Source organism: Megachile rotundata, chromosome 12, assembly GCF_050947335.1.
Source record: "Megachile rotundata isolate GNS110a chromosome 12, iyMegRotu1, whole genome shotgun sequence".
NCBI classification, from domain to species: Eukaryota; Metazoa; Arthropoda; class Insecta; order Hymenoptera; family Megachilidae; genus Megachile; species Megachile rotundata.
In genome coordinates this window covers 8,840,310-8,853,213 of record NC_134994.1, presented here as the reverse complement: position 1 = coordinate 8,853,213, position 12,904 = coordinate 8,840,310, and the positions used below count along the sequence as shown (strand labels likewise).

Below are 12,904 nucleotides of genomic sequence, written 5' to 3'. Positions count from 1 at the left end.
CTAAAGAAAATTTAACGAGGATTTTACAAAGACCGACATTTACGTTTTAAGCTCAAGTTATTATAAAAAGAGTCTGTAGTTTCAAAACTGGTTTTAAACATTCACATTTTTATGAAAGCAAAATATTCAATTATGGCGGAAAATTCAGCACGAAGGAAGGTTGTGCCAATCAGGGATAACCTTTCGGATCGTCCTTTCAGTAGGTAGATCGATCATACGATCGCGGATACATACATCTTGATATTTGCATCGCCAGGAGGCACCATAGAACGCGGTGATTTTCTCACGACAGAAGAAACAGACTGATGAGACCTAACTCGAGAAGATTTTTCAACCGAAGTGGTAGCCTCTCGTCAACGCTCCATTCAGGAAGTATCGTTTATTTTGTCAAGTTTTCTTTGGGAATTCATCGAGTAACTCCATCTTGTGCCGTATACCAAAGGGAACGATAAACCGAAGAATCATCCTTTCGAAACGTTTCTTGGGAAAATAATGTCGTGTGTCGGGTGAAAAATATTTATCCAATCAGATTAATGGAACGTGAAGATAGCACGTGTGGTACTGCGCGTGCATCACGAGTGTTATTGTGGATACCACACATGACGTAGAAATCCGAGTCGCGAAAATTACAACGTAGAAATCTAACTGAAATCACGATACGTGAAATTATAACGCGTGAAAATTACAACTGGTAGAAATCTAACGTACTGAAATCACGATACGTGACAATATACAATGCGTAGCAATCCACACGTGACAGTATCGATAAAACGCAGCCAATGCAAACTAAGAAATGAAAATAAGCTGCAATGCGCGTGCTTCCCAAGGTTAGTCTATATTTCCCCTGTTTGCCCATGGTGTCTTGGAGTTGACTAGAGATTATTGTGAAGCGCTACCGTGTTGCATTAGGGGGCGTTCACACCGCGTCGATAACGGGCCGTAGAACGAGGCCATGCACCTCGAACGTTCAAACTTTCACCGCGAACGAAACCGAGCCAACTCGCCAAAAGCGAGAATAATACCTTCGACGATCCACGATTTCGCAAAAATTACAAATCGCAACGTAAGCGCGACCGTAACGAGCACGATAATGGAAACGATGTTTACCAACAATTTCCTCGCGAAAATCCTTTCGTCTCTTCCTACCGATATTCCAACGAAGATGCCTTCCGTTATAATTCATTTTTTTAAATGCGTGTTTATTGTGAACGCGACGAAAGATCGAGTTCTGCGTTAGAAATCTGCCGGTGAAAGTGTTAAGAGTGCAAGAGGCTTCTTTTGCTTGGAAATGCCGGTTAGAATGGCCGAGAACAAACGAGACCGGATAGTTAACCCTTAAGCGTAACAAAATTCTTCGATTTGTCATTACACAATTGCGACATCGTAACGAAGTACTGCTGGTATATCTATTTTCAGTAATTATAACATTAACATTACAAAGTGTATCCAGCCAACTCGATGACAACTCGTTAACATCCACTTGGATCGGAGAAAGAATAACAGACAGTACGTCGTTATTCGTTTTTCTTCCAAGTTTCACCGTGGATTATCAACAATGTTGTTATCGTGGCTTCATTATCGAACGTTATCGAGCGGGCAAAGTCGAAGGATCGAGACGGTGCCTCTATCCGGATGCCCCTCTTTCTCGCTACTTCTCGAGAAAAGAATACGTTGTTTTGTCCTATCGTAACGCCAAGAAAACTTGAACTATAAGCTAACCGGCGAAAGCGCTTCCATGGCCTTTCTCTTGGACGAATTATCAAGAGTGGTCAAGCGGCTTGTTTCCCGAGCTGAAAAATCTTCCAACGATTTCTTCTTTCTGAATTCACGAACCTCGTTAAATAAAGTCTCTACTACTTTGGTGATGTAGCGAATACCCTCGAACTCTACTCGTATCAAGTACAATTCTACTCAATTGCAACTTCGAAATTTTACGTAAATTTTATCTAAAACGTAGAAATTCACAAGCTTCTATCGAAACCTCGATTCCAGCGATCCCCAAATTCACCGAATTTGATCACAGTCCCCCCAAATCAGATGTCGGACATAGCGCAAGGGGTTAAAAAGGAAGCATACGAGCAATTTGTGCCGCGTTGCACACGCGTGTCGCATATTAGAGCCGTGAAGTTCGTTTTAGCGACGACAAGCGAACGAGAGGCAAGAAAGCGAGGGTCGGAAAGGCGACCAGTGGCGCCGTGCTTCTTTTCTCATTATCTTAACCACAGGGTTCCGGTGGTATGCAACGGTTCTTGGTACACTAACCTGTTTTTCTCCTTCGTCTTATCTTTCTTGTTTAATAAATGCTCGTTACCGGGCAAAGAACAGTGACGATACGTTTCGAAAAATCCTTTCTCGAAATTCGTTCGCAACAATCTCTACCGAGCTCGTCAAATCTAAAAATTAACACTCGACTCGGTACGTGCCATGCATAATCTTATCTCTGCGAGTCACACTGTCAAGGCGAAACATTTATTCGCTACACCTGTTCAATTGTTCGGTTTCTTTTTTTATCGCTTCGAACATTTACGAAGCTCCCCCTCGAGCTCCTATTATAAACTTACGTATACAAGTATTCTTAGAATTTATTTTCCAGTTCCGACGTTCAAAGAAAAGTACCCGGAAAATATTAATAACGATTTACCAATCAGAGCTAAAACACCGGGCATTAGGTTAAATAAAATCTTTGCTCAATCTACCAACTTAATTCACAGAATAGATCAAGGGTTCTCAAATGCAACAATGAGTATGTGACAAATGTTTCATTTACTACGAACAGCATTAAAAATATATATGTACAACCAATCTATTTGTCTGACTTATAAGATGTGTCGAGTCACATAGGAACAAAGCATGAAGCAATCTTTGCTTAATTTTATCTACCAACTTAATTCACAAAATAGATCATGAGATCACAAAATAGATTCTCAAATGCAACAGTGAGTATGTGACAAATGTTTCACTTACTACGAACAGCATTAAAAATATATATGTACAACCAGTCTATTTGTCTGACTTATAAGATGTGTCGAGTCACATAGGAACAAAGCGTGAAGCAATCTTTGCTTAATTTCATCTACCAACTTAATTCACAAAATATGTCATGAGATCACAAAATAGATTCTGAAATGCAACAGTGAGTATGTGACAAATGTTTCATTTACTACGAACAGCATTAAAAATATATATGTACAACCAATTTATTTGTCTGACTTATAAGATGTGTCGAGCCACATAGGAACAAAGCATGAAGCAATCTTTGCTTAATTTTATCTACCAACTTAATTCACAAAATAGATCATGAGATCACAAAATAGATTCTCAAATGCAACAGTGAGTATGTGACAAATCTTTCATTTACTACGAACAGCAAATATGCATGTACAATCTATTTGTCTGACTTATATGTTGAGCCACATAGAAACAAAGCGATGCAAAGGGTTAATTGTTAACTACGTCGTGATCAAATACGTAAAAACCGTCGAAAAGAGCGTAAAGACCTTATAGTCTGTTTTCCAACACCCTCTAGCACGTTAATGAAAATAAAAGGGCACCACTGCTATCTTCTCTACCTTCTCCTCGTCGACCGCGACCTTTTCACCCTATCTCCGACCGCCTGTTTTCCACCCCTTCCTCCAACGCCGGTTTCTCATTATCTCGCTCTTATTCCACGCTCGTCCTACGTTCGATACCGACAACGACAACAGACACCGGTTATCGCTAGAATGTTCGCGACGCGAGGAACAGAGCGTTGGCTCGCGCGATTCAACGCGTCGCGTCGCGACAATTAATTCGATTACGACGAATCCATTTATTTTCATCGAGCTGGATCGAAACTATCCGCGCGCAGGTTATGATGGACGTTTAATATTCTCCCTCTTGCAGATTTTCTACGCAACTCCGACGCTTGTTCCCAGCGAATATGCGATGCTCGGAATAGTTAATTCGATGCTGAAACGTAATGAGTATGCGTTGTATCACCGAGCATTATATCGCAAGCGTTACATTTCCGCGTATCGGATTTCTGTGCGTTGCTGTTTCGAGATTTTTGATTCGATTTAGAAACTTCAAAATATGTAACAACTGAGAGACTCAAATTAACCCTTTGCGCTCGAGAGGCGCCATTCGATTTAATACAATAATTTAAAAGAAGCATTATTTAACTAATTCTATAATAATGCTTATGTGATGTATAAACATAGTGAAATAGACAATAGTGGAAATTATTAGTACAGAAATAATAACTTCAAAAGAAGTCATTTAACATTTTAATTAATATTTCAAAGTTGCTGTTTGCAAACAGTAAAATTGTCTTCGAGTGCAAAGGGTTAAAAATCATTTCAGAATTTAGAAGTTCTTGTTTGAGGACTTTATAGCTTGAAATAGGGACAATATTGCTGACAATATGCAAACAGTATATACAACTGGCCATAAGAATCTTACACCAAACCTACCGACATATAATGTGTACTTGAGTTGAAATTAAAAATGAAGTTGAAAAATAAATAAACAAACAACCACACATAAATTAGCAGACATATTTATTCTTTATCTTGATGAAAATCAAGTCTCATTTCAAGAAATGTAACAAAACGTGTAGCTCATAATAAGAAACTTGTGAAGCGGTCATTTGACCGGTTTGGTAGTTTTAGTGTTAAAAGTTCTTGTTTGAGGACTTTATAGCTTGAAATAGCGACAATATGCAAATAGTATATACAACTGACCATAAGAACAAATATTAACAGTACAGAATTCAAACAGATCAAGATCCGATTATAAATCAAAATTGTTAGACTTCCTCGCGTTATATCGCCACAGAGTTATCGCAAGGGCGCAGTAACGATTACCAGTCCTCATGAATAGGAAAATTGAATGACGTTGAACAGAGTGACGGCAAAGGCCGTGTCCTTTTCGAGTTTCATGGCGATAATGAGAAGAGACGTTTCAGTTTCTCTCTGTCTATCGCGCCCTTTCAACCGGAAGTTCGTTCCACGTTTCCGACGCTCTCCACCGGTACCTCGAATCCCCCTTACTTGGCCCACGCGCGGCAAATTGTCGAAACAAACGCAGCCGTGAAAACTCGTTAGTTGTGTTGGAGAGAATGTACTCGCGGCTGGCTATAATTCCACCAGGGACCATTACTGAGTTATGCACCCCGGGGCACGAGTATCGTCGATAATACGCGGCCACGTACTACACTACGCTTCATAAGTATTTCGCCCTTTTACGAATCTTATTACTGAAACTTTTCTCGTAATTTTGTAATTGCTTGACGAAATAATCTCTGTATTTTAGGGAAATAAGGGTGGATGAGAGGTCTTTCAAAAGGAGAGAAAATATCGGAGAAAGTTGAGGAAATAGGAAAGTAGGGTGATCCTTGTACAACTTGTGAGGGTTGCAATTCTACAGATTTTTAATTACTAATATCTACGTTAACGAAACAATTCCTGGATCTTTAATTGTTCTTTAACCTTCCAATGTGGAGTTAGAATACTCTAAATTTGGCAAATACTTATGGACGATAGTGTACATAGAGTTTACTTATGACACTGGCAGGCGTAAATACGTAAGAGAACGCGCGAAACTTCTCTAATGAATCGGCGCGATTTAACGAGGTCTCCCCCTCGGAAAAAATGGTACGTCACTGATGCTCGTTAAAAAGTTGTGAATCTTTAATTTCTTTTCCTTAATCGACGTACTAGGAATCTTGAGATGTTCCGAGAATCGTTATAGAGCCATTACTGCCACCAAATACCATTATCGACGCCTTAACCCATTTTCATCGAGCAACTGTTATTCGAATAAACTGTTACTGTTCGATTTCAATTCCCCATTCGTTCGCTTATTTATTCTTTCATTTTTACGTGCTACAAACTCATCTTCTGTTCTAGCAAAATGATGCAAATTCCTCAAGGCAACTTTCTCTTCGTCATACAACTTACTACATACTTCACGACTTCAAAGTCACGAAATCATTTATCTTGTCTGACTTTTTCTTAACCTATTCGTGACCGTGTTCCAAATTTAAAACACAATCTATTTGGTATTATATGATCATTGGTATAAATATATGTTGAAGATAAATATTATATGTTTATGTGTATTTATGTAGAACTTATATGCACACATATGTACACGCATGTAACACATATGTACACACATGTACACACATATGTGTTTACACCTATTTCACCTAGATCTCTGAAACTCTACTTTCATTCCAATACAACTAAATGTATAGTCCTAGATGACCAGACCTACTCCTAGATTCCCAAAAAATAAACTCAATCGCTAAATCTATTTCCACGTCGAATGGTCAAGAAATGACCGTAACGCGAGGCAGGATAATTTTTGTACAGCTGACCTTGTCCCAGATCCGTGGTCTCCGAATTTCGAAAGCCCGATCAAACCGCTACGTTGCTTGGTTAATTCGTGAATTCCGTCGAATTTCCCTGTTGCAAGCGAGGTCAAGGACGATGATCTAATCACGAAGTACTTGTTGCACGCTCGTTCGGCCGCTGTTTCGCTTTCTCGAAATCGTATTCAAAAACCTAACGTTTCTTGGTCTAGTTGCAGTCGACGCGAAAAACGATCATAGGAGAGGTCTATTCGATTCGATGGTTCGACTGTTTTCTAGGTCGCTCGAAAATGAACGAAATCGCTTCGAAACGGTATTCTTGCTCGCGTCAGCATCTCGAGCTTGTCGCGGCTTTTGCCTCGCTTAATCGGCCTTATTCGCAGCCGATGCGGAAACCACCGGGTCTCCTAACGATACGATCAGTTTTTAGGTCACTGTCAGCTGATACACTTCGTTACGCTTCCACGTGAATCGATCTTAATCCTTTTCGAACCACGTGAGAATTTAAAAAGCCCCCTACGAAATATATTTAAGCTTGAATCAATTATCAAACGGGAGGAAGATTCTAAAGGAGAAAATTAGTCCAATTCGATGCAATGGAAATATTAAAAAGCTACGTTCGACTACGTATTGCGTAAGCAGGATAGTTTAGTCCGAGTAGAAAGTTGCGACCACAACGCGTGTTACTTTTAAATAAGTATGGAGTCAGCTAGAAGGGTTAATCCACAAATGACGTACGCGATAATTATGCTGATTCGTAAAGAGCACGTTCGTAAGCGGACAGAATCGTTACCGTATCGTTTTTACTAATTCGCATCAATATATCATTCCGCGAAATACTTTGTCGCCCGGCTCTCCCACACAATCCGTGAACAGATGTAACAGAATTACGTGGGTATTATTCCGTGCGCCGCGCCGCTCGCCTCCTCGTAATTAACTTTGCGAGCTGACGCACGAAATGTGCATACGTGCATTGTAAACTTGATACCAAAAGCGACGCGTGTTCGACGTCTGAGAGATCGATCTCCGTCGAGAACGGATAGTAATTCGATGAAAAAAAGAGAGATCGATTCCGCGAATCGTAATCGCGAGTATTTCCCGCGACGTGATTTCTATTCAGGAAGACTTTGCTGTACAGGAAGAGCGAATTAGCGCCGCGGCGTCAACTTGATGTTGGAACGTGCCAGTGAAACAGTGACACCTTGTATTTCACGCATAATAGATATTGTCGATCGTCTTTCTATATCGCAATTTATTGCCGAGAAGCTTCGCATCGACAAACGTTATGTTGCAACGCGTTGTATAACAATACCTTGCACAGACACGTGCTGTGTATCGACACGTTGTATATCGATACGCTTAATATCGTCGCGTTGTATAATCACGCGTGTATAGCAACGCTAGTTTTACAGCCAAACGTTATATCGCGTTTATATCGAAATTTACTATGGCCGAGTGTTTTCGTAAAGCAACTTTCTATTCGCGAAAATAGTAAAAGAATCGGTTGAACGCACGAAGAAAAGGTGAATTGTTTGATTCGATTTAAGCGACGCACAGTCTGCACGATCGAGATAGTCGGTCGAGCAGAGGCCAACTGTATTTAAAAACAGAAACGAACGAACAGACCGGTTAGACACCAAGGAGATCAACCCATTGGTCGAGTGATCGGGTAAAATGAATCTTTCATGTCACACTTTTCTCCCGGTCATTATCAACGCGCTGTTAAGGATCGTTCGTACTCGTTAGTTGTTTTTTTTCCATGAAGGAACGCGATCCAGATACTCTGGTTTGTCCAGTGAGTCGATGTATGGTGTCGGTAGCCGGACGAACGCGAAAGTAGGATAAAATTCGAAAGAGAATCACGTAGGACTTACCTCGATAAGGTGCCCTTGAGGAGAGGATTTCTGTCGTCATAGTATCCACCGGACGACGGCATCTTCAAGTAATCCAAGCAATGGGCACGTGGCACTTGGCACTGACACTACGGCACTGCATCACTGTCGCGTGATCTGTTAACTTTCCATTCACCGTAGCGACGATATGCTTCGGTTTAGCTACGTGCACGGCGCATCGTTTTTCCGCACAAAAAAACTGTACCGCGATTAGAAAATCTACTTGGCACCCGCGTTAAAATCATATCACGAAACCGTGTGTTACATCGCCAACTGGATAACCATGTTTCATAAGGTTACGTGTAACGATCTCCTTGAGAACCGTCCGTCGAGATAACGACCAGGCAACGCTGTCAACAAGTTGTCGGTACGTCTTACCAGACTACTCTCTCGCCAATTATCCAGATAGGTTTCTCATTTTCTTCGATATCGTCGATTCACGTGCTCGAGAACGATCGTTAAACGACACTCGATGATCCTTCCGGTATCTCTGGCTCTTCTACGTTAACCTAAAGGCAGAAATTTTCGTTTAACGAACACCCTTCCGACGCGCGCCGTACCTCCCCTCGAACTGCTGGCGAGCTTCCTCGACACGTGCGAACACTGTTGCCAAACATGGTTGCCTATCAAACACAACCCCTCCCCTTCGGCCACTTAACGATACGATTCTCTCGAAGAATTGCCCACTAAACTTTTACGCGATATCATCAAAGAGGTTAACGACGCAAAAAATTTAATCGTTCAATTATTCGATATTCCATTTGTTACGATCACAGGTTATTTTCCACTCTCGAACTCTCTGGTTATTGCGAACGATCGATTCGCGCCAAAAATCGAACTACGGTCGAGTGAAAGTTCTTGCGGTCGATATTCGAGGAAACGTTGTAATTCGTAGTGGTGGATTGTCTCGTTTTTTCGGTGTAGCATTCGAAACGCGAGAAACTTAACAGGCTAGATCGAACGACTCGTATTTTTCACTCGAAGATTCGGAAGCCGGAATCGTGTCGCGAAGAGACTCGTTCAACGGTCGGAAATAACGATGCATGCGCGTGTGTTCCAGCGAAGAAATGTTAAGATAAGTGTCACAGTTGAAAGCGGAACGTGCCAGGTGAGTCCATCGAGCACGTCGTTTATTTATAAACTAAGGGAACCCGGGAGAGAACGCAGGAGCGACGGAGGCCAACGGTGTTGTCCCTCGCGTTTGGTTTACCGTTCGTAAACTACACTGTATCCGTGCTTCGAGGACCACGTGTTACTTATCCGATCTCACGATTGGTCGTACGATTTCAAGATGGCGACTATTGACCTGTCAATGCAAATTCGTAATGTTTTGTATATTATGAACGAATTTTTAAACACTTTTACTCAAATACCATTAAAAAAAGAAACATTATTTTATAAATTTATAGAAACTCCTGTTTTATTGGAGTGATTTTAACAAAATCCAGCGTAGTGAGAATTGACCGTGTTAGCGGTGTACCGACACAGAAACAATAGTCAAAATTACGAATCGTAATGTAAAAGGAAAAAAATATGCTATTAAGCACGCAAAGAGTCATCCATTGCAACAGTATGTCATAAGCTATAATTATTCCTTTCTCCCACAGGTTTCTGACTCGTCTATGCACTTTCACTGTGCCTTCTACGACTCTCGAGTCAAATGCGTGTTAAAATTATTGATACAACAAAAATCAAGATATAGTTTTAACGGTTAATCCTTTTTACTTTTTTAAATATAATACAGAATTCGATTTACAAGTCTTAGTCAAAAGTTTTATGCGACGTTTTATAATCTGATGCCTTCGATATAAAACACATATCGCGTATTAAATCGTGATAATGCTTTACACGATAAAAACTCGCGAACAGACCGCAATCCTTTTACGAACCGATGTACCGTTCTCACCAGCGATCCAACTCGAAAGTATCCGCTATAACAAGGACAAATGATCTGCTTGTCCACTCGATAACGTTTTCATACAACCAATTTACGCGTGCATTTCATTTTCAAAATTACAACGATACAAGATTTTTGAACGGTAAACAGAAAAAAAATTTCTTTCAATTGCAACAGCGTCACAGATCATAATCCTAAGCTGAGTATTATATTTAAGAAACTTTGCTGCAAACTTTTTTCCAACTGTGAACCAAGATGTTTTCGAAGATTGGGTAACGAGGCGAAAAGTCGAGGAGTAAAAGCGTTACGTGATTCAAGGACGTACGCTAAGTGGGATCGTGATCCAGTCGACAAGCAGTTGTAGGTGCAACGAACGTTCTACCCTTATAGTTGGCCGTGTATTTATGCGCGGCGCTGATCGAATTAGAAAAAAGCGCCCTCGTCGACTATCCGGTCTACTACGAAAAAAACGAACCCGAGAGACTCGAATGCTTGCTGGAAAATCGGTACCGTAAGCGTTCCACTTCTCTTTCGTTCTCCTTCTCCTTCTCTCCTTCTCTTTCCTAAAAGAAAACCGCTCCGGAATCCGCGTCTCGGAATGCGAGGCGACGAGACTCGGCTTAGCACGAACGTAACCTGTCCACGCTGTTTTCTCCCACCTAGTCTCTGCCACTGATCCTCCTAACTCTACGTAACACATCCCTACCTAATCCGAACGATACAAACATAATTATACTCACACCGAAGAATATGCCACCGTATGTAACCGTACCGTATGATGCGTCGTTGTCTCGCTTGATTATTTATTCATTTACTACATGCATAGATAGTTAGAACTATCTGTCCATTTGTTTTTTAATTATGTTGAGTTTCAAATGAAAAAAGAAAACGCGAAATCGATTGAAAAGTCCTACTTAAAATACGGAGATTCTGTTTAATACAAATGGAATCTGTCTGCACACTATTTCCTCTCTACCATCTCTGCCACGCGCGTTTCCCCTTCACCTCCTTTTCTACACCGTTTTAACCTGGTGTAAGTGTTCGCACACGATCTAACCACGAGTATCTATATTTGTCGGATCTTCGACGAAGATACGTAGTGGGTACCAACACTTTCCTGGCTATTGGTACGCAACACAGTTTCGCTTATTTATCCTACACATGTACATCCGAAACACGTAGATATAACACGCATCTTATTTACCGAGCAATCGCCAGAGAAACGAAGAGAAAGAAAAGCAGGAAAAAGAGAAGGAGGAACGAAGAGATAGCGCCGCGAACGATACGAGCTATTTTTTAAACGCGATGCACGTTTAAACCGGATGATTGTCATTAGCGATAATCGAGTAAACGATATATTTGTAAACATTCACAAAATTCTCACTCGGAACTTTTCGTTATCGTTGAGTAATCTGTAAAGACCTTTTAAAGCATTAACGGCGTACATACTTTGTGACTGGTCAAAGATGAAAGTTAATTCGGAAGGAAAATATTGGATACTCACAAATATATGTATTGTATAGTTATAAATCCACGGTTTTTCGAACGATTTTAGATATATCTGCGTCGTTAGCGTGTACTTCACTGTTGCTTGCACGAAAGTACGCGCGATCACAAGCACAATTTCTGGAATCTTTTGCTTCCGTGAGCCGTGCGACATACGTTGCGAATACACGCGCGAGAAACATGCCCCTCCTCCTTTTTCGTTTCGCATTGCCGGGCATACAGGCCACGTTCTGTTTTCTTGTGCACAGTCGCAACACCACCGATCATTCCCTAGGAATAAGGTCGTTCGTAAGATCGTGCCAAGAAACACTACCAAGAAAACGCTCGTTATTTACGAAACGTCGTTTCGATCGCGGTTCGAAGACACCCGATTCGTAAATCGACTCGTTACGCGTCGACGTTAACCGCGTTAATCGATCACGCATCACCTAAACGAGCGAACAAAGTTTCGCGTACGACAAAATTTGAAGCGCGAGGATTACGATACGCTCGGCAATGCACGGAACACAATTGCTACGGAAATGAAACAGCTCGGATTACATTTGTATCTCGATAATCCAACTAGGTACTTTATCGTTTAGAAAGTAACGCTCTACATCGACGACCTTGTTCTTAGGATCTACCACATAGGCGTCAATCGTATCAAGCATCTATCAACGCTCAAGAATCAAACGTGTAAAGGTTTCGCTCGAAACGGGTAGAGGGAGCTGGCCGCAGTTGTCAACGGCGGACGGCGTACGTGAACAGAAGGCTGGTCGATATGGGGAGAAAGAAATACACTCGTAAAAGGTCGATCGTCGAGTAGCACGATATCCGTGGATACGTACTGGAAAGAACGATCGATCCTTCGATTCCTCTTCCTTTTCGTATCTCCTATAGGAAGACCGCACAATGACAGTTTAGCTCACGGTAATGGCAGATGCGTTACGACGGTCTGTCACGTGGTTTAAAGGGTAAAAATTATTCGCGCGTTTGCACGTGTGCGCCTACTCGCGTTCCTATGCATACTTCTATGCACGTGAATTTACGCGACCACTGGTTGTGAACATCCATGCACGTACGAATGTCAGTGTGCGAAATTGTACATATGTATAGGTTGAATGGCGGCTGTGCAAAAATGTCACAATGAGACGGCGCGTGGACGGTCGCGGCTGAACTGATCGTGGGGGTCGAGCCACAGGTGTCATCAGACGACGGCTGCTCCACCCCTCTGCCCCCCACCCCGGCTCCCACACCCGCCCTCGAACCCCACTC

The 12,904-nt window shown here is 41.6% G+C and overlaps 1 protein-coding gene and 1 long non-coding RNA gene across 5 annotated transcripts in view; one reads left to right on the top strand and one right to left on the bottom strand.

The window, feature by feature from the left end:
• lilli (AF4/FMR2 family member lilliputian) overlaps positions 1-12,810 on the bottom strand; it is a 144,770-nt gene extending 131,960 nt beyond the window's left edge. Inside the window, exons 1-2 of one of the 2 annotated variants that reach the window (XM_012283006.2) lie at positions 12,478-12,810; positions 8,230-8,756 (exon numbers count right to left, since the gene is read on the bottom strand). In XM_012283006.2, coding sequence (XP_012138396.1) covers positions 8,230-8,291 — 62 coding nt within the window. In that variant the 5' untranslated portion in view covers positions 8,292-8,756; positions 12,478-12,810. Of the gene's footprint in view, positions 1-8,229; positions 8,757-11,648; positions 12,303-12,477 lie in introns of those variants that run through there. The other variant, XM_012283007.2, reaches the window with a different exon arrangement.
• LOC143265482 (uncharacterized) lies at positions 843-6,068 on the top strand. 3 transcript variants are annotated; one of them, XR_013040088.1, is made up of 4 exons: positions 843-2,936; positions 3,021-3,133; positions 3,218-3,330; positions 3,883-6,068. It is a non-coding gene; the product is annotated as an uncharacterized LOC143265482 (long non-coding RNA). The 3 variants fall into 3 exon arrangements; XR_013040087.1 differs by having other exon boundaries at positions 3,218-5,208; positions 5,293-6,068; XR_013040086.1 differs by having other exon boundaries at positions 3,218-6,068.
• Positions 12,811-12,904: the final 94 nt, after the last annotated feature.